Source organism: Anneissia japonica, unplaced genomic scaffold, assembly GCF_011630105.1.
Source record: "Anneissia japonica isolate Jap-2015-1 unplaced genomic scaffold, ASM1163010v1 scaffold737_len1565949_cov176, whole genome shotgun sequence".
Taxonomy (NCBI): domain Eukaryota; kingdom Metazoa; phylum Echinodermata; class Crinoidea; order Comatulida; family Comatulidae; genus Anneissia; species Anneissia japonica.
Window position 1 is genome coordinate 1116185 of NW_022741618.1, and position 20396 is coordinate 1136580.

Genomic DNA, 20396 nt, shown 5'->3' on the forward strand with positions numbered 1-20396 from the left:
ATAAACAGGGATTCCCGTTTGCATGAACAGACATCGTTTTTCAAAGTGGCAGATACATTTAAACAACTGCCCTGTGATTCAATGGCCTATCCAAACTAGGCCTATATTCCTGTAACAAAGTCAGACATTACTCGAGCATGAAAGGGAAAGGAACACCCTAATTATAGTTATTTAGGCATAGGTGCCTAAGCTTTGGTCTTTACCTCGAGCTAGGCCAGCCTTTGCCTAAACTTTCTTTCTTGATGTCATAGGTTAGTTTTTGCCCAACAACAACCAATCCAACCAAGCACACCCACCACAAGGAAGACCGCCCACTTGTAATGCATTATGTAACAAGTTATTTTAAGCAGTGAGAGTCTCTGTGGAACATGCGAGTCTTCATGCTGTGAATCGACGATACGATAAGCCCACTGGGCGGGTTTCTTTATTTATGGACTGCGGTGTTGCCTATTTTCAGTCGCAGATGCGAATTTGGAGCCAATTCCTTTATATTTTGAGGGAAATGGTTTTTTGCAAAGTTGTTTTTATGCATTAAAAATAAGTGATGCAACAAAAAAAAAAAAAAATAAAAAAAAAAAATTAATTAATTATTCCCGCATCAATATTTCCTAAATTGTTTACACAGGCGGGAGTGACAATCTAATAAATTTTTCTATTTGCCCTAAAATAGTACTTAAACTGAAGAATGAATATGAGTAATTCAATTAAAGAATGAGTAACACTGTTTCTTCTGTATGCCCATATATAGTCATAATGTGCCTATATACGGTCATGATGCGATGTCATCATGACCATATTTAGGCATGTCACATGTTTTTAGTAGTCTGGACAGAGGCCTGTAAATTGTAGAATGAATGGAAGTACTTGAATTGAAAAAATAAGTAGCTGTACTCTACTTGAATTAGAGAATAAGTAGAATTTAAATTCAAGAATGAGTTTGAGTATTAAACTGAGAAATTAGTAGGTCTAATCATTTCACTTGAAGAATGAGTTGCAGTACATGAGTAGGAGTACTTACTTGGCCTATATATGGAATGTCAATCTCAGCTCTAAGACATATTCTCTGATGTACAGAATCTTCTTCATCTGAAATATTCCTATTATAAGAAAGCTATACTCATCAATTGTTTACCATGGATATATATTTAAGCTCTGCCCAGATCATCAAATTTTCATTGACAAAAACTGTTGTATGCCCATATATAGTCATGATATGCTTATATACTGTATGGTCATGATGTGACATAATCATTACCATATTTAGGCATGTTGTTACATGTTTTTGCCAAATAAAATTTGATAGTTCTGGATGAAATTTTTTATCAGATTTTGTCTAACAAAAAAAAGCATTGTCTGACTACCAGTAAAAGATTGGTAAATGTACGAAAAGGTAGAGGTAGAATACTCATAAATTGCAGCGTTATTGTGCTAAATTGTGTATTAGTGTTGTCCATGACTACCTGGCAGCCGTAAAGAAGCGCTTATAGTAGCTTTGTGTTCACATCAATCCACAAGGACGGGGCTAAAATGAACCATAGCATCGGAGTAACCCTCTACTATTCCAAAACATACAAAGGGTTTCTACAAAATGCACATAAGCCAAATGTGTACACTGGACCCCCATTTTAAGTCCTTATCCGAGGCAAGGAACAACTCAAACCAGAACCAGTGCCAGTTAATACCTGGCACAGGTAGTTAGTGGTTCCCCTGCCTTACCACTCTGCCACTCAACTCGCTTTACCCTTTGAGGTCGTGGTCCATATCCCATACGGAGTAATTTACTGTCATTGGATGCGCAGTCCGTATAGTGACCTATATATCCTATTGTTTTAATAATGCTGCCCTCTGTTGGTGACTCTTTTAGTAACTAGACAAGGATTAGCGATTGTATAGAGCAAAAATCAGCAATTGTTTCTGTCAGTGATTGATGTACTTGGATAGACGAGGATAGCAGGATTGTTTCTATAATAATTAATTAATTAATTAATAATATAAATAATATGAATTCGAGGAAAGATTTTTACTAGAAACTTTAGCAGCGCAACCAGTAATGCTAGGCCTAGGCCTGCAAACATTCATTTCGGGTTTGGTCATGTACTGTAGATGGACCCCCTTCTCATATTTCAATACCCCTACCCCCATCTTCTCTATTATTATTATATTGTATTATTATTTCATCAAGTGTACTAGTTTTAGTGAAATATATATATGTCCAGTAGTCCACCCTAGTTAGAAATAAGCATACTTAGGCCTAGCTAGGCTTACTTGCCCTCTATCCAGGGAGGGGGCGTGTGATAGAGGCTTTTCCCCAAATTATGACCTTGGGCATAAAAAAATCGTCATAAATATGAAAGCATAATTTTTTTTAAGCAAACACATTTTATTTCTGTAGAAAACAACATATTCCACATTATGCATAACATTTATGAGCATATGAATTTTTTTAGTATCATTTACATGGGGGTTTATGGGGAAAAAAGTACCCTTTTCAGGCCCCTAAATTGCAATTTTGGGGCACATGACCTTTGACCTAGGTAAAAAAGTCAAACGATTTTGCTATTTTTCGGGAGCCCAAAACATTTTACCCAACAATCCAACCCAACATTTGCAGAAAGTTACAGTCATAAAAATTTATTATGCATTTTTCAGAAACCTATTAAAACCCCTTAAGGGGCCCCAGCGACCTAGAATAGACCCTATTGGGACTTCAAAGGGTTAAATGAGGAAAGACAAATAATTTGTTTGATCATTTAAGTCTGGTAAAATATTGTCTGATGTGTCAGACAGACAAAAATGGGAGTGTTCAGCAGGCGTTGTCCACACTATGACAAATGCGATATGGTACCTGTGATTTGCCCATATACGGGTGTGTTATGACATCATCATGACTCTAAATGGATGTGAAAAGACATTATCATACCTATATATGGGCAAATCAGACATATGTCACATAAAACTTCATAGTGTTGATAAAGTTTAAAGGTTGCTAAGTAAAGTATAAATGACTTCACATCCTTCTACTAATCTGTGCTTTAGGTTGTATGATAAGGTGTGGCTAAATATGAAATGTAAAGAAGGACTCGGAAACTCAAGATTGGAGGCCCTGGAAAAAACTTTGCTACTAATCAATGCAACTCCTACCTTGATAAGAGGATATAGTCATGATCAATGATGGGATATTTGGAAAATATTGCTAAGCCTTCCTCAACCCTCAAGAGATTTTCTGAGAAGTACGACACAGCTGGTTGATAGACAAACTGTGATAATACAAAAAGTAAATTTCTCAAACACAATATTAGTATTAGTTAAAATATGTTTATAAAATTCATGATATATGAGGCATGTTGTGGCTAAGTTGTAGCAAAAATTGAAATTCAAGTTATTGGTATTTTCAGATACCTGAGTACAGGCCTGTAGCCAGGTCATTTCAAGGGAGGGTTCTCTGGGCGTGGGGTCCAGAGGTGGCACCGAGATTTGCCTGACGGGGGAGGGGTGGCGGTGCCCCAACGAGGGGTCAGATTTTTCCCGACGAAAGCAAAGTGGGCGTGGTCGAGCTTCAATTAATAGGTTCCAAAAGTGGTCCTGGTCCCAAAAATTTTGACAATTCAGAGGTTTCAAAGGCTTATTAAATCGATATTAGTCTACTAATGTAAAAAATACATATAATTTTTTTTTTCTCCCCGACAAATTGTGGTTTTTCTCCCCGACGTTTGGCGTTTGTAAACGTGCACGGACGTCATCGTCGAATCCCAGGACTTCCGACGGTAAAGCTGGCCTGCCTGCCAAGGTCCGTCCCAGGCCAACCAATAATAATTAACAAAATTTTTTTAAATATAGGCCTATGGCGCATCCTGTACAATTTTTACAACAAAAGCCTAGGCCTAGTAGGCCTACCTGTAGTACGTCCTACTGTACTTAGGTTATAGGCCTACACTAGTTTGTTGTCGTCGGGGTATAATTCTGTATCTAAATGAACGAGGAGCGAACCTAGCTAGTCAACATCTAGGCTAGGCTAATTAATTTTAAAATTAATAACCCAGCAGGACTATCTGTCGTTTTCTTCTTTGCAACAGCGGACGAAAAAAAGTCAGTTATTCTACAACGTTTCATGATTCTTTATCACAAATATTAACAAACACTCGTTTTGACGCACTCCGTTCTGTAGTGTAGTGCTATGATGACTGAGATGGACTATGTTGATTTATTAATAATATTTTGTTTGGGATGAAAAAAAAGGAGAGTCCATTTCCCCAAAATGCTCCATCAGCACATAGTTTAGTGTGTGGTATGGACAGTATGGCTATGGAATTTACTAAACACACAACCCACAATTAGGTGATTAAGTCGCAAAACTTTATCTGCATTTGGTGGATTAAGTCGCAAAACTTTAGCTTCGTTTGGTGGCACCATTTACTCTAGGTAGACGGCGACCGGTTTCGTTACCGGTTGGTACGTTTCTTACAAACATTCAGCCAAAGGCCAGTGAAAGTTGAGACGGCAGCCGGGTTTTTATCGATGTATGCCATCCTTATGTGTGCCATCGTAAAGTCATGGTTTGCTGGAATTGCGTTTTAATTTAAATCTCCAAACTTCTGAAGCTGAGATGATATTCTATGAATGTAGGCTTGTATCGCAGGCTACAATTTAAAAACGGGTGGGACTCATTCAAAAATTTGAGGGGATTCACTAGAAAACAGGGGGGTTCGCTAGAAAAGGGGGATTCGCCCGAACCATAAAAACCCCCCCTGGCTACGGGCCTGTGAGTATGTGATCTTAATGAGGGGTCATTCATTCAAATTGGACATTTCAAGCCTAAGTTATTGGAAAGTGAAAGTACAGTACTGTACTCTTAAAGTCAAGATAAACAGGATTTTGAGTACAGTAATTGCCTTTCAAAGTTATTTGTGCATACATTGTTTAATAGCATGAACTATGAAAAATAAAGTTAAATAAACAATTTGTTAACCCCTTCCAGAACTAATACTTTGGGACATGATTAATAAGACATTAAACTTTTAATCTATAGTGAAAAACAAATTTGGATTTTTAGGCAATTTTTTGAGCTCCCATATTTTATAGCTCATTTTACTCAATACTGGACTGTGCGACAATTTTGCCACAACATGCCTCATATTTATAAATCATGCAAACAATTAATAAACTTATATTAAATAAGATCACTGTTAAAATATGCCTATAAAAATAAAAGTTGAATGATAACAAGTAGACACCATAATACATAATTCGCATGGTAATAAATGCCTACTGATGTGTAAACCAAACATCTACATTTATAAAAACATTAGATTAATATAGTTTTATATAATTAAGCGTTTGACACAAAGTTTTTAAGCACTAAAAATGGATTTTTTTTTTGTTTTAAATTGTAAACAAATTGAAAAGGAATATAACAATTAAGAGAATAATAATTAAATATTTATAAAGTGCTAATATTACTGAACAGGATTAAAAATCAAACACACTGTGCATGTTTAAAAGTTAAAAAGGTGTGTTTGATGTTTGGCCTTGAAAATAGCAATTGAGTGTTATTCAGCAATATGTTTAGTTCCAAAGAGTGGCAGCTGAAAATAATAATGATCTGTGCAGTAGGATTTGGTGTTATCTTGAGGAACATTTAGCAAACTTAAATTGAAATTGAGCTTACCTGATAAGCAGGTAGATGGTTTGCAAGGTGTTGCACCTGTGCTGGCCCCAGGTGCGCTCCATTTGATTGGTCAAATCGTACCTCTTGAAACCCTATGATATCAGATCGACTGCTGGCAACCAACTGCAATTCAATGGGTGAAGTAATCTTCAATTATTAATACTGTATGTTTCATTTCATTTCATTTAATCCTCTCAAAAAAAAATTAACAGTACAATACACAAAATATATAAAGAGACAGTCGACTATCAAGTGGATTACCTAACATTAAAGACATAACTTGAAAAAATGCAATATTTAAAATATATTAAAATCTATTGATCCTCAAACTTGACTAGTTGTAAACTAACGATATTAATAATATTAATAGTACCAATGACAAAGTTTCCTTAACTTTTTGCATATTAATTGTTTTATACCTAATAAATAAAATCAAGTAAACAAACAAACAAATAAATAAATAAATAATATGAAGATTCCTGCAGAGAATGTGGTTCCTAAGCAAGCAATCTTTTTTTTTTATACAATGATGGCATTCTGTACGATACAGTGTAAATTTTTGAAAAAAATCTTTTGAGAACCCGGGACGCTCACTTGCATACCAACTAAACAGGGGCGTGCCGCAGCCACTTCAAGACATGAGATACTTGCGCTACCTATTTTACTGAAAATTCTTATGGATTTGAACTACCATTTACCAAAATTGCACTGTGCTTTAAAAGACGAAAGGAAAAAAGTGCACTCAATAGTGCCAGAGAGGGGGGCACAATATTTACTGGTCCCGATGGCAAAAAGTGTTCCGCCCGGTTGCGATCTCGTGACTGTATCAAAGGTAGGCTTAGCAAGGGGTTTACCGGCTTAGCACCCAGTCTAGCTTGAAATTCCTGCTAACATCGAGTAGAAAATCGTGGCACTTTGGCTCAGGATAGACCAGGGACTTTAACTACCAATTTCACCCTGGTTATTTCCCAAACTTGTGCTACAAAGTCCTCGCAAGTATACCCCATAAATGCTGCAATTCCCCCCAAGCCCTAAAAAATATACCCTGTAAGTGCAGCGCCTCCCCATATAGAAATATTTAAGGGTGAGCCCCCCCCCCACAACAAAATTTATTTCAAAAAATAATAGGGATCAAATGTGACTTACTTTTCCAAGTTGTTGTATTCTTTTCACATAGTACTTTGGATGGTTTTCTACGCTATTGAAATTCCAAATATTATAAGATAATATCTTAAATTCTTCTTGTGTTTCATTTTGTGGCACTTTCCAATGAGATGTAGAGTAACTTTCTGAACCATGGCACTCTCCACATAGAGATAATGGATTCTTCCTAAGAATACTTGCAATTGATTGGCTAGGTGTAATCACATGACCATCACTTTCGCTACTGGATTGATCACTGACAGTCAGATGTTCAGTAGCCCTGTCTCTGACGTTTTTGCTTTCAAATGTCGAGGTATATTTTGTACAAATTCTTGAACCACTCCGATAAAAAGTGTGTTGAGAGATAAATAAACGATGAACTCTGTCCTTCGTTATTAAAAATTCATGAAAGTTCGAACTGTTTTTCCATGTCAAGTTAATTCTATAGTTGATTCCAATTATTGCACGTCTTGTCTGGATTTTTTCCCTCCCATTAACAAGGTGGCGCTCCACTTTAACATAATGTGTGGCTTCATCAGTAGTATAATGCAACTTCTGTGAATGAGAATTTGTATTATTGATACAAGACTCCCTCTAATTAAAGACCAGTTTTGGGACCAGGGTTTTCATGGTCTTTTGCAGTTTTGATCTTTAATTAGAAAAAAAAAAATGATAAAGAAATATGGTACTGTAAAGATTGGCATTCATTTGGGATGGAAGGAATGTGGTCTTTCATTGGAGGGGTCTTTAATTAGAGGTAGACAACTTAGTTATACATAATAGGCCATTTTATTTGAATCATTTATTCCATTTACACCATATTTTCCATCCATATGCCATGTACATATAGACATTTGTTGCAAAACAGTATACATTTGTTATAAAACTTACAAAAAAGGTCATATTTTAATAACAATACAGTCCTTAAATTACAAAACACAAGTAATATATTTTTAGTATGCAAATTGATAATTTATATGATTATATTTATATAAATTCTGCATCATAATGTTTTATTGGGTTTAAATTTGTTTTTAACATGTTTGATTTTTTACCCATAATTTAACAATGGTAATTTCCTATATTGCCAACAAAATTTAATAATTTCTTTACATAGTCCTTTCAATAATTAATTTCATAATTAATATTTTATGGGCTGATATACATACACTCAGTCTTACCACTTTATGTAAGCCAAGAATAACAGGTTCTGATGTCACATGAGTCTGATCTGGACTTGAGACAATCAAAGATTCATATTTTGTAGCATAATTTGTTGCAATCTAAGTGAGATACAAAAGAAACAATATATTAGATTTAGAATTAAATTCATCAGCAACGCAGGATCCGATAGTGATCTGATGATTGTTATCTTGATAATTGGAAATGATTGATCAAAAGAAAAACCAAGATACAGCACAAAAACAATGCCATGTCAATTCATGACTGGAAATTCACCCCTTATAGACATGGCAGATTTCCTAAACCATGGCAGATTTTGACATGTCACCTTTAAAAGAAATTTTGACCATGATGACGTCATGAAAATTAAAAATCAAGAACACATTTGAGAAAGAGAATTATCTCAGCTATAACATACTGAAATCTGGGAGACAATCAAGCACGGATAAGCGAGACGCACCCAAATGAGTATGAAAATTATGACGAAGTAGATAAAAATTCAATTTTGTAAATTCATATGGCAATATGATGACGTTACAATGTCAGACCGATTTTGGCTTATGTGGACTACATTTGGTAGGTAATTTTAAAGCAAAAATCTGTCCGGCGGACCAATTTTGGCCCTGAACCAAATTTTTTCTGACAAGCCTACTATATCTCCACTGATTAAACTTACCAAAACAACCTCAGCAATATCTGAATCAGTATCGTTCACATCATCTACATTCTCACCTAAAATTCCACCATACAAAATGTTGTTTGATCCTAAGACTGTGAGTGTGAAAAAATTATATATGAAGTAAATATTGAAATCAAAAAAAAATTATATATGAAGTTAATATTGAAATCAAAAGAATGGATGAATACAAATTGGTGGACAGGCCTAGGCAATTTATGTTACGGTAGTACATCCTGCAATGGATGGGACTCAGGATCCATAACCCCAGGATACTAACAGGGGCTGTATGGACCAGTACACAGAGGAAACCCCACTCGTCTCCAAAGATATGCACATGAGCCAATTGTGTCTACATTTATGTCCTTATCCATGAAGACTTGTTCCACTACCAGAACCAGACAATTGGGCCCACGAGATGATCGGGTCCAGGAGTATCAGGCCCACTTTTATGCTAATCATTGCATTCTAAATTTATTTTAACCACAGATATTCTTAAAAATCGTTATTAAAATGATATTTATTTATTTTATTTATTTACTTCGTTACTGTATATAATACATCAACAAATACAAACGACAGTCATGGGCTAAAATGATTATTGCCTATAGTCTGATAATGAGGCCCATGAGACGATCAGGCCCATTGCTTGAAACTGGCCCTAATTGTCCTGGGGCCAATCGCCTTTGCGCGCTCGTATTTAATTTCCGCTTGAATAAGCGCCGATATTATGAATGTTGGTTTGGCACCCCTGCCTTACTGTAACCGCTCGACCATTCATTCGACTTGCCTTACTAGGACGGCTTGCTACATTATGCCAAAAAAAATCAGCCTCAAATTTGCATGGAAAATAACAAAATCACATCAATTTAAAATCAAATTTGTGAACATACTTGCCTTATATCTTAACTAGCAGGTAATTTTATTGGTAGATTAGTTTGTTTTTAAGTGTGTAAGTATGATTGATTTGCATGCCAAGTGAAATTAGTACCCTTTTTTGCTTTGTTTTATACTGTACCGTAATTCTCGGCTAGGTCTAGCTGTACGCCTAGCCGATACGCAGTGTGCCTAAGGAAAGTTTTGTTTTTCTGAGCATGTGCAGATTGTGCTTATCTGGCTCATTAGCATTAAACAATGCCACACATAAGGCTAATTCAAGTTAGACAGCTTAAACTAGCCAGCTTCCTATCCTGGTAACAGTTTAAGTCCTTGCGCAGGCCATTAATTGGCCTATACTACCTAGCCCTAGGGCCTAGCTAGCTAGGCCTACGTTAAACAGCCTGGAGAGCGAAAAACCGAGGTATGATACATAAGTGCACTACAAATATTTCAATCACCATTTAAGCAACGTTAATTCATTTTCGGTTCGATATTGGCTTGAATCACATTAAATATCCTAGGCCTAGGCCTTTCTTCATTCATTCGGAATACCTATCAGCCGACATGAGATCGTTCCAGCAATCACAACAGTCTTCTTCAGGAAGTGATCCTGAGCACGCCGGCCTAGGTTCTAGTATTTTATTAATAATTCGCCCTTGTTTCCAAATCTATTAATCAAGATAATAGCTAAAAATAAACATTACAATACCTACCTTCTAGCACGGAGCACATTAAATAAATCAAGAAGCTTCGCTTCAGTTGTTGATAAAGCATATTTTATCTTGAAAACATCAACACAGCACCAAGCATGCATATTACATGTGCCAGTAAATAAACAGTAAACTATGGAACGCCTTTATGGGCCGAATGGAATGCGCCATTATGAAAAGCCTCTGCCGAAGACAAATTGGCGTTCCATATGTAAAACCATGCAAAGGCCTACTAGCACATGGCTACTATTTTAGCAAAATCCAGCAAAATGTGATTCCTGCAGGTCACAATATCGCACATCCGCTGATTTCAGGCTCTATGTTCACAAATTCCTTAGAGTCCTCCACTTTGCCGAAACCCAGTTTCAGTGCCGAATGCCAGTTTGCCGGCCATCGAATCTCAGTTTATATACCGAACCCAGTTTGCCGAAACCCAATTAACCGAAAGTAAACCAAAAGCAGTAAAATATGAACACATCAGCATAACATTCACAATGTAGCACTATCTATTCTTCCATGTATTCCGATTTTATGATAAATGGATCTAGGCATGGTCGAAATCCAGTTTGCCGAATGCCAGACTGCTGAGACCACTTTGCCGAATTCCCGGGCTTGCCGAGTAGGCCTACCAGTTGCCGACTCGAAAACAATGAATCCAAGTTGGTCGAAACCCAGTTTGCCGAATTTTGTCGTTTTTCTAAATGTAATAAAGGCAATTATGTAGGCGAAACCCGGAATGTAACTCAAGCTTAACAACCATAAAAAGAGACGATCAAAAGGGTTCACCAAGCCATATATTAGTGATGATTTAGGCTTTATAATGTTAGGCACCAATTTCAAATCTACTAAGGCTAGACGATGTGCTTAGATCCGTTGGCTCCACTGTTTAAACAGAGATTTAGGTTTTTGTGAGCGAATATTGTTTTCTCACTCCTGAACTGATGGGAATTAGTCGACGAAAACCCACATCTACTCAGATGATTTGCATACTAATTTCATCAAACCAACCGCTGTACCGTTGTGGCGGCGCCAGAAAGGGGCAGGGGGCTTAAGCCCCATCGGTCTGGTCAAGCCCCCCCCCCATCGGCCAAAGCTCGTCGGGCAGTTAGACCAAAAAAAAAAAATAAATAAAAAAAAAAAATAGGCCTAGTTTTCCCATCCCAGCAATTTCCGGCCATCTAGAAGTCCCAATATTTTTTTTTAAATCTCGTTTTGGGAGGAGGGGACACCCCCTCCCATACTCACCTCTGGCTCGTGCCTTCGGCCCTTAAATAACGCTGCGCGCTATAGTTACACCCATAAATACTTAGCACCCCCCCCCCCATATACTATATCCTAGAGCTGCTATTGATACAGGGGTGTATCCTGGATTTTTTTCTGGGTGGGTCGTGATCATAATTTTTTGGACCTTTTCACAATGAAATAACAGCAAGATGTGATTAAGAGATCAATACAATTTGCTTGAAGCGGATGGCAGGCTCAGTTTCAGAATTGCTGGAATTGAGATAGATTTCGTCACGCAATTGGCAAGGTATTTGGACTCATTGGTTTACCGTACCTCATCAATGCTTTTTCATTTATGTCATTGTCAAAAGGCCTTAGAAAAAAATGTCTTTGGAAAAAATGTGGACCTTTGAAAATTGGGGGAGTCGTACGACCTTCCCGACCGCCCCTTGCATACACCTATGGTATACCAGAGGCCTAAACATTTCTCCATGCTCACTACTCGAGCTACTGGACCAGGGACACATAATGAACGAATATTACCTTCAGGGTTGTGGACAGGGTGATTGCTAATGGTGCCAGTGGTGTAGGCCTATCTATGGGTGAAGATGATACAACATCATTCCTGAAGATTGAGGGGTGGAGCAGGGACGTAGACAGGATTTTGAAAGGGGGGGGGGGGGGGGGGGGGGGCTGTTATGCGAGGTACGTAGGATCCCGGCGGTGGCGAATCCCCCTGTGAATTAGCGCACTCTGAACGTTTTTAGAACTGTTTTGAGAGGATAAAGTGAAAATTGCAATAGACGCGTCATAACTAATATTAGTAAGCCTAATAACAGTTATATAATAAATCAACAGTGTCGGATCCAGAAATTCGAAAGAGAGGCGACCCAGGGAGGGACTTGCACAGACTGAGGAACCACCCACCTCAGACCCACCATGGCTGAGGCTGAGGTGAGAAAATTTATGATTAGGGCACCTCTAGTTGGCCGAAATTATACTCTCAGACTTAAATTTGTATATACAGTAATTTTTTTTTTCTCCATTAAAAGAAATTAGGGGGGGAGGAGGTCCTTGAATCTGCCAATGCTCAAAACATTCTTTATCCAACAAACATAGGCCTAATCACGAAAAATGGGCATAAAAACCAAGATCACATCCTAAAAACAAATTTATGCACCCTCGCCTCAGCAGTCACTAAGACATAGGGGCCTACACTCTGAGTCAGGTGCCGACTCGATGGAGTTTAATGTCATACCCAGGAAAGGGCGTAAATCTGTTTTAAAAAGGTGGAGGGGAGGACAATTTGTGAGTCGATACCCATCCCAGACCCACCATGGCTGGGGCTGAGGTGCGGACATTTGAGGAAATAGTACCTCTAAATGGCCAGAAATGACACTTTTAGTAAAATTCATTATCATCACATTATCATTAATCAAAATGAGGCGGCTAAAAAAAAAAACCAAAAAAAAAAAAAAACAACTTTTATCAGGGATTTTCAGCAACCATTTTATTAATATGTGTGATATACCATAGAAACAAAGCTTAAAGACATTGTCTTTGACTACTGCGTGTACTTTATATACTTCAAAACTGTAATTTCACAACCACCATTTAAGGAAATAGTACCACTAGATGGTCGGAAATGACACTTTCATCGTCATCAAATCGCCATTATATCGTCAAAATGAAGCGCCAACAAATTTCTCATGATCTTTTACCAGGGATCTACTTAATATCCAGGACAACTTAGGCCTAACTATGGCTTACTAAGTTTTAACTATACTATAATAATTGTGATCAACTAATCACAACTTTCTTTTTCGCTTTTAGCACAATTTTCTTCACTTTTTAATATTATTAATATTATTATCAATTATCACCATCATCAACATCGTTATTATTATTATTATTATTATTATTATTATTAGGCCTATTATTAATATTATTAATAGGCTAGTATTATTAAACAAAACTTTAAAGAAGCTTGCAAAACGATAAAAACCAAACTGAATCATACAACATCACATTTCTGTATCTTAAAAGACTGGCCTGGGATTTATGGATTTAAGATTTTTTAAAATCATGCTTAGGCCTATGTGTTATAATTTTAGTAAGCCTATTAGGCCTATATGTATAACTTGTACAGATGCTGGGACTGATGCATATTTACATGTTTTAGAAGTATTCATTTTAAGTGATCCCATGAAAAAAAAATTGTATTGGCTCAAGAACAAGCTTTAAAATTTTTACACTGTGTGTTTTTACACTTCCCCCTCCCATGGATACGTCCCTGGTGGGGGGCATTTATCGACTACGACTAGTGGCGCTAGCTGTGAAAATGAGGTAATGGTTTTGTTTTTGCTCATCTAATTTCTAGTGGAGAAGTGGTGCAAACTTTTTCTGGGCCCCAATGCACCCCTTTGCGATAAAATAAATTAAATTAAATATTCACAATGCTGTTGGTGTTGGAGGCTAGCAGAGTACAAGCTATTTTTAGGAGGTCATCACACATGACCCCGCCGCGATACAGTCACAAACACACTTCTCATATTTTGAATATAATATCTTATCATAGGCTTTGAGAAATGTGTGTATGTCTTGATCTATGTCAATGATACGACCTTTAAAAATTGAGAGCATATTAAATAGAATCTGGTATTTCTATTTCCTTTTCGCCTAATCCTACTTCCTTAGGCCTACACAATCCATGGTAAAATAAATTATTTGGCATATATTGTCTTTTAAAGCTAATTTTGGATTTTAAAACTTACTTATGGTATACTGTACAATTAATATTCTAAGACATTGAAGAGGGGTTTGTAGAAATAACGGGTAACAGGTATTATCATACATTTTTATATTTATTCTTATATTTTTGGAATATTTATTCGTCCATACTACATATGTTTTCCTTCAGATTCTTATTTTTTTTCAATATTTTATATTTCGTTACTTAACATTTACATTCAGTAAATTGATTTACTCTTACTTGACGGTATCGCACTTCTTTTTGGTGATTATACATAATTCATATCTCATTTTTGTTTATTTTTATTCGATTTCGTATCCCGTTTATATTGTATTTTGATCATTTGTTTCATTTTTGAGCCAAGAACTTTTATGGATATGTTTCCACTTCGTCCAAGAGTTGCAGTAACTTGGTAGCCCTTTAGTGTGTATAGGAACGTCGTACTAACAATATCACCCGTTGAAACTAATATACTTACTGGTATAAGTGTATTTAAATGTATATTCAATTACTACAAATTTCACCCACTCTCTGTGCATTATTCTCAAGAATCTGGGTCTCAAGTGAGATACTTGCCTGGTGGTTGGCCTATGCCAGATTTTTTTGCACATTGCTCAAAAGCGCGCGCGCTTCCATTTCAAATTTCGGACTCTATTCTCATAAGCTATGAGGTAATCATCTTTTCCTCTCTGAAATATTCACACACGGCACCATCAAGCGACCCTGACCTTTGGAACAATATTACAGGTATATATTATTAAAAAATGATACTAAAATCTTAGAAACAGTGTTTGCAGATGGAATTTATAATAATTAACGTTTGTACATTCAAACTAAATTTGGCTTTCGTACCACTGAATACCAATATATGTAGACCTACGTAACTGTGTCAGACACTTATGTTCTAATTTTGTTTTTCCGGCATCACTGGCTATACACACAGCTAAATCCCTATCCACACTATCCAATGTTATGTGACATAAAATGTGATATGCCCATATTTGGGTTTAATATGACGGCCTACTACAATGCACGTACGTACAGCGACACATAAAATATTCCAGTAAGGTAAGTTTAATGAATATAATAAACCCAACCATAGATTTATGATACTATAAAATCATTAAAATGATTATAATTAGAGTACTAAGTCATATATAAAATTCATAACTTCATTAGATGAACTGAGATATCTATAGCAGCGGCGGCGTATAAAGGTAAAAGTTATACAGACATGTACCCAGACTCTACCGAATGGAAGAGGGGTTGGTTCTCTAGGTTTGGGTTGAGAGGGCCCCGATGATTAAGTGCTTAAATAAAACGTAAATATGATACATCTTGCATTTTAAACTAAAGATAATGTAATATAGTTATTATTAAAAGGCAAATATTAATTTCATAGAAGAGGTCTGTATTTTTTTTTCGTAAGCATTGTGGTGGCAGGTTTTGCCGAAGTGGGCTTTGCCGGAATCATACCCACTCCTTAGCTACATGCACACCTAATATATTTTAGAATAAGAAAACAATATAGTTTCACTGACATTGGGATGACCCTGGTTACAGATCACCCGTTTTGTTTGAAACACGCAATAAGGATGTGAAAAGATAAAAGCGTTTCCTTTTGTACCAGGAGCCGCCATCCACCTCAAAACAAAGAGAACATCATGCCACTCTAAAAAAATGATGAAAAGACATTAAGGCACCAGTGTTCATTATAGTTGGCATCGAGGTAGCAGATTGGCGTCGAGTCAACCTCAAGTGATCTAATTAGCAAATTCAGGTAATTTCATTTTTCCCCCAAATAAACTTGAAAATAGGAATAGGAAACTAAGAGGAATGTAGAAAGTTACACAGTATTTATATTGGTGAAAGAATACATATAAAATCAACTTATAATTCTCACGAGCTTTCGCTAGCTCTTGTTAGCATTGTCTAGGTGAACTTAATAATAGTAATATAATAATGATGATGATGATGATAATAATAATAATAATAATAATAATAATAATAATAATAATAATAATAATAATAATAATAATAATAATAATAATAATAATAAAATAAATATTAATCTTTATCCATAATTAGATGAGTTAAATTTTTAAGGTTACCGGAGCAAAAATCTGGAATGAATTACCCACAAATATCACCCACTCACCGTCAATTTGTTCTTTCAAGAAGAGTTACAAGATCATTTCTTCCCCTTATTGATTTTAAATAATTTCAGTAAGTTTTTTTCACCATTGAAAAGCCACACCCCCTTACTTGAAGTGGCGCCGCAAACTTAGCAGTGCACGGTAGGGGAAGCTGCCGGAGCCCAGGTACCTGCGTGTACCCGGTAGTGATGGCGGCGCCATCTCAAAAGGGGAGGGGGCGGGGGCACATCTGCCTTCTTTGTGGCTTTTGAAAAGAAAAGAAAAGAAAAGCAGTAGGGGAAGGAAAGAGAAAAGGGAAGGATTAGGTGGAAAATTATTGCTTTGTGTGTTGTGTGTGGGTGTGTGTGTGTGTGTTTTTTTCCAGGACCACAATGTAAACATTTTTTTAATGATTGTGTCATCCTGGTTAAAGATGTTAATGAATAAATAAATAAATTTTGAAATATATCTCACTTTATAAACCTGTATGTTGCAAAATGAGCTCACTTTCTTTTTTCATTTCATGTAAATATATATTTATTATGTCACTTAGTTGTAATGGTGTAGTGTTCAATTTACGCTGATGAAGTCCTTATGATTAGGACGAAATATTCGTTAAAATAATAATAATAATAATAACAATAAAGTTCTTAACCTTTCTGAATCGACAGAACAAGTGGTTGTCATTGACTATCAGAGTAGTTGACAAGCTTCAACTGTGCAAAACAAAAGGAGGACCCTAGAGAGAGAGAAAAAAACAAAAATAGGCCTAAAAATTAAATTAAACTATTTATTTTTTTTGTTATGCAGATATAATGCAAATAAGAAGGAAAGTAAATTAAATAAATTATATTTATGTAAATATAATATTTGATTGTTTATATATAATATAATTCTGGCAACCACAATAAGACGCACAGGTAGGCCTATTATAGGAACATAATTTTATTGCATTCGTAGAGAAACATGTGCAGAATATCTGACCAATTAGGCTACTTCAGATTTCTGAAGACGCCCTACTTTAATATATTTAAGTAATGTGGAAACACAACACATTTCAGTATTATAAAAACTTGTTTTGCTATGTGTTTTGTGAGCTATATCCCGTGAGACTAATGGGCGCAGCCAGAGGGGAAGGATCAGAGGGTCAGGAGGTCCCTCTCAAATAATAAAAAAAATATAGGCATATAATGAAAATTGTCCCCAGGAACTGAACGACAATGCAAACAAAAGAATTGGGAATAAGCCACTCTCCTTACCATACTGTGAAGCTTTTTAATTGCGCGGATGACTCCTCAAAAACTGGCTCAAATTTTTGCGGAAAATCGCTAGGAAAATAGGTGCGCAGAATTGTAGCTACTGTATAATACATTGTTTATTTACTAAAATTAGGTCAAAGCCTAATGTTCGGCAAAATTTGCTCGGAAATTGGCATTAATTGGCATTAATTTCCAAAATGTGCGGCGGATTTATAGGCCTAACTTTTGCGCGAAGGATATATCCCCACACAGGCCTACTTTACAGCCTGGCCTGCTTTTTATAATATTATGATTTACAGAGTAACTGAGTGACTCTTACCTAAAACCCGGCGCACACGCCGTTTCATATTCTAGCAAATAAAAACACTAATTTATTACAGTATTATTTGGTATAATCAGGGAAGAGTGTAAATTAACTCTTCCCTGGTATCAGAGCCTCCCTGTACGACCACCTCCCGCAAGCAATCACCCCTTAACGTCCACTCTCATATGGTCCCGTTTTTTCTCCCAATCTAGTCAGTACATTTGATACCTCTCTTAACCACCACCTCCCGTAAGCCACTTCGACCACTTTTTGACTTTTGGATTTTTCCTTATGAGTCACCTCCCGAAGTGACCACCTTAAATTTTGTAATAACTTTGGACAAGTGGAACCGACAATTAGACGCGGCGATGGTACACCGTTAGCTGCGTCAAACTAAATAACATTACAGAAAATAATATAAATATAAAAGCGCTGTATTAAGATAAGCCTACGTTTCTCACGTCCAAGAAAATGTTAATACGGTAGGTATAGAAAAACATTGGTGCTCTTAAGACCTATTTAAAAATTGGCCATCATCGGAGGTTCATGATTATAAGATCATTACTACCTTAGTGGAACCAGGAAAGAGTGAAATCTCACACCAAATTTATTTCCCTGTTTAGACATTTTGGTAGGCTGAATTTTTTGTTTGAGGTTTTATAGAAATGAAAGTGGTGAAACCTCTCAATTCTCTCTTTTATCACGTAAAAATAACGCAAATTTTCAGGGCCTTCGGCCCAGCCCCTTGGTATGACCGGGGACCCTTGTCGGCCCTTGGCCCCTAGCCTAGTTGCTCGCTGCACTCACAAGGCTTGACTCCCCCCCCCCCCACACGTCTGTGACTCCCCCCCCCCCCACACGTCTGAAATTTGACTCTGCTGCGCCCCTGAGACTATTTTGTTTGTGGGGAATGCACGTATTCCTGGCCTTCCCCGTTGAAGCCTACACATTGGATCCTTCAATGTACGTTTGGTTTACGATACCCTAGTACTATATGAAATTTAATATAGACCACAATATACTACTGCATTCCTATGTACTTTGTGACTTAATGGACCTTTCCGATAAGCCCTGCCCCTTTTATATTGTTGCCAAGGTAACACAAAACGACATTGTTAAAACATACGCAAACACATGCGTTTGTGGGACAACACGTGTGCTTGTTGGACACGCGCGTATTCATGGCACTTTTCTGATTGGTGTCAGCTGTAAGTTTCATTGGCACTCCGGAAAAGTCCATTGTAATAGAAGTTTATGAATTAGTTTATTTTTTTATAGAAGTAGAAATAGAAGTTCATGTGAATTAGCTCGTTAAATTGAGACGAAAATATTACTCTCGAAGGCTGTCACCAGAAATCACAAAGAATGGGTGGAGTCTCCCTCCAGTCGATCTTCAACGTCACCGTTGGTGCTGGACTGCTTCTGCTATGTTCTTCTGGAATTTTAAAGTTTCAACAAATCGATAACAAGCTGGAAGGACATCCGGTAGGAATCTAAATAGGCCTATTATATTTCCCAACATAAGTCCAATACTCAGAAATAAACTTCCCTTCAACATTAATCATAAACATCGTCTTCACTTGATATTTTTAATTCACTTCACAAGAAGACGCACTTTTTAATACTCCTTCTTTTTTATCGGGACCACGGCTAAAGACTGTTGGAATGGCGCCATGTATTAATGGAACGATTGATTGATTGATCATGTCTGGGTCTTGGATCTAAAATGTCTGCTATCAGTAATTTCTCCATAATTTTGCTGTGTAAAAATTGCATAATAATTTTGTTGGTATAATAAAATATAAATTGGTATTTATTATTTGTCATTCTTAAACTGTATGTCGAGGATAAAGAATCAATGCGTATGCTCAAAAAGCTACAGTAGATTAGCTTAAAATGAAATAAAGGACCGTTCCGCCCTCTTGGATAATATTTCGTAAGCTTATGTGTTTGTGCGACATTAACGTATTTCTGACCCTCTCCTGATTGGTCAATTGTTTGTAAAAAGTTTGATTTACTCTCCGGAAATGTCAAATGTAAGAAACTCGTGATATTCTGATTTTCAGACCCTAGGTCACGAAATCAACAAACGTGACACATCGTTGACTACCGCTCCTGATAAGTCTACAAGCTGCACCATGCAATGTAAGTTTACGATGGTCATTATATTAATGAACTTTTACCAACTAATACAATATATATATACATATATACATTTACGTATACATATATATATATATATATATATATATATATATTAATCATCAAAGAAAGGTAAATACAGTGTTCGAATAAAGGACATAATAATACATCGTGTAGCATAGCTCTCAACGAATGTAGTCCAGTAAATAAATGAATAAAGAAATTGTGTAATAAAATGCCTCTGGCGGGACTCCAACCTGTGACCTCTCGCTGTCAAGGCGAGCGTCATAACCATTAGACCACGGAGGCTTCATGGTTAAACAGA

At 36.6% G+C, this 20396-nt stretch overlaps 2 protein-coding genes across 7 annotated transcripts in view; one reads left to right on the top strand and one right to left on the bottom strand.

Moving 5' to 3' along the window:
- The window catches only part of LOC117118849, a 12790-nt gene extending 2396 nt beyond the window's left edge, over positions 1-10394 (bottom strand). The window contains exons 1-7 of the mRNA XM_033263576.1: positions 10259-10394; positions 8667-8761; positions 7990-8091; positions 6812-7363; positions 5666-5788; positions 3142-3257; positions 1019-1097 (exon numbers count right to left, since the gene is read on the bottom strand). Coding sequence (XP_033119467.1) covers positions 1019-1097; positions 3142-3257; positions 5666-5788; positions 6812-7363; positions 7990-8091; positions 8667-8761; positions 10259-10319 — 1128 coding nt within the window. The 5' untranslated portion in view covers positions 10320-10394. The remainder of the gene's footprint in view (positions 1-1018; positions 1098-3141; positions 3258-5665; positions 5789-6811; positions 7364-7989; positions 8092-8666; positions 8762-10258) is intronic.
- A 5467-nt stretch (positions 10395-15861) lies between these two features.
- Positions 15862-20396, top strand: part of LOC117118852 (collagen alpha-1(I) chain-like) — a 13854-nt gene continuing 9319 nt past the window's right edge. Inside the window, exons 1-4 of one of the 6 annotated variants that reach the window (XM_033263584.1) lie at positions 15862-16005; positions 16516-16520; positions 19269-19414; positions 19996-20074. In XM_033263584.1, coding sequence (XP_033119475.1) covers positions 19295-19414; positions 19996-20074 — 199 coding nt within the window. In that variant the 5' untranslated portion in view covers positions 15862-16005; positions 16516-16520; positions 19269-19294. Of the gene's footprint in view, positions 16012-16515; positions 16522-19205; positions 19415-19995; positions 20075-20396 lie in introns of all 6 variants that reach the window. The other 5 variants (XM_033263580.1, XM_033263579.1, XM_033263578.1 and 2 more) reach the window with 5 other exon arrangements.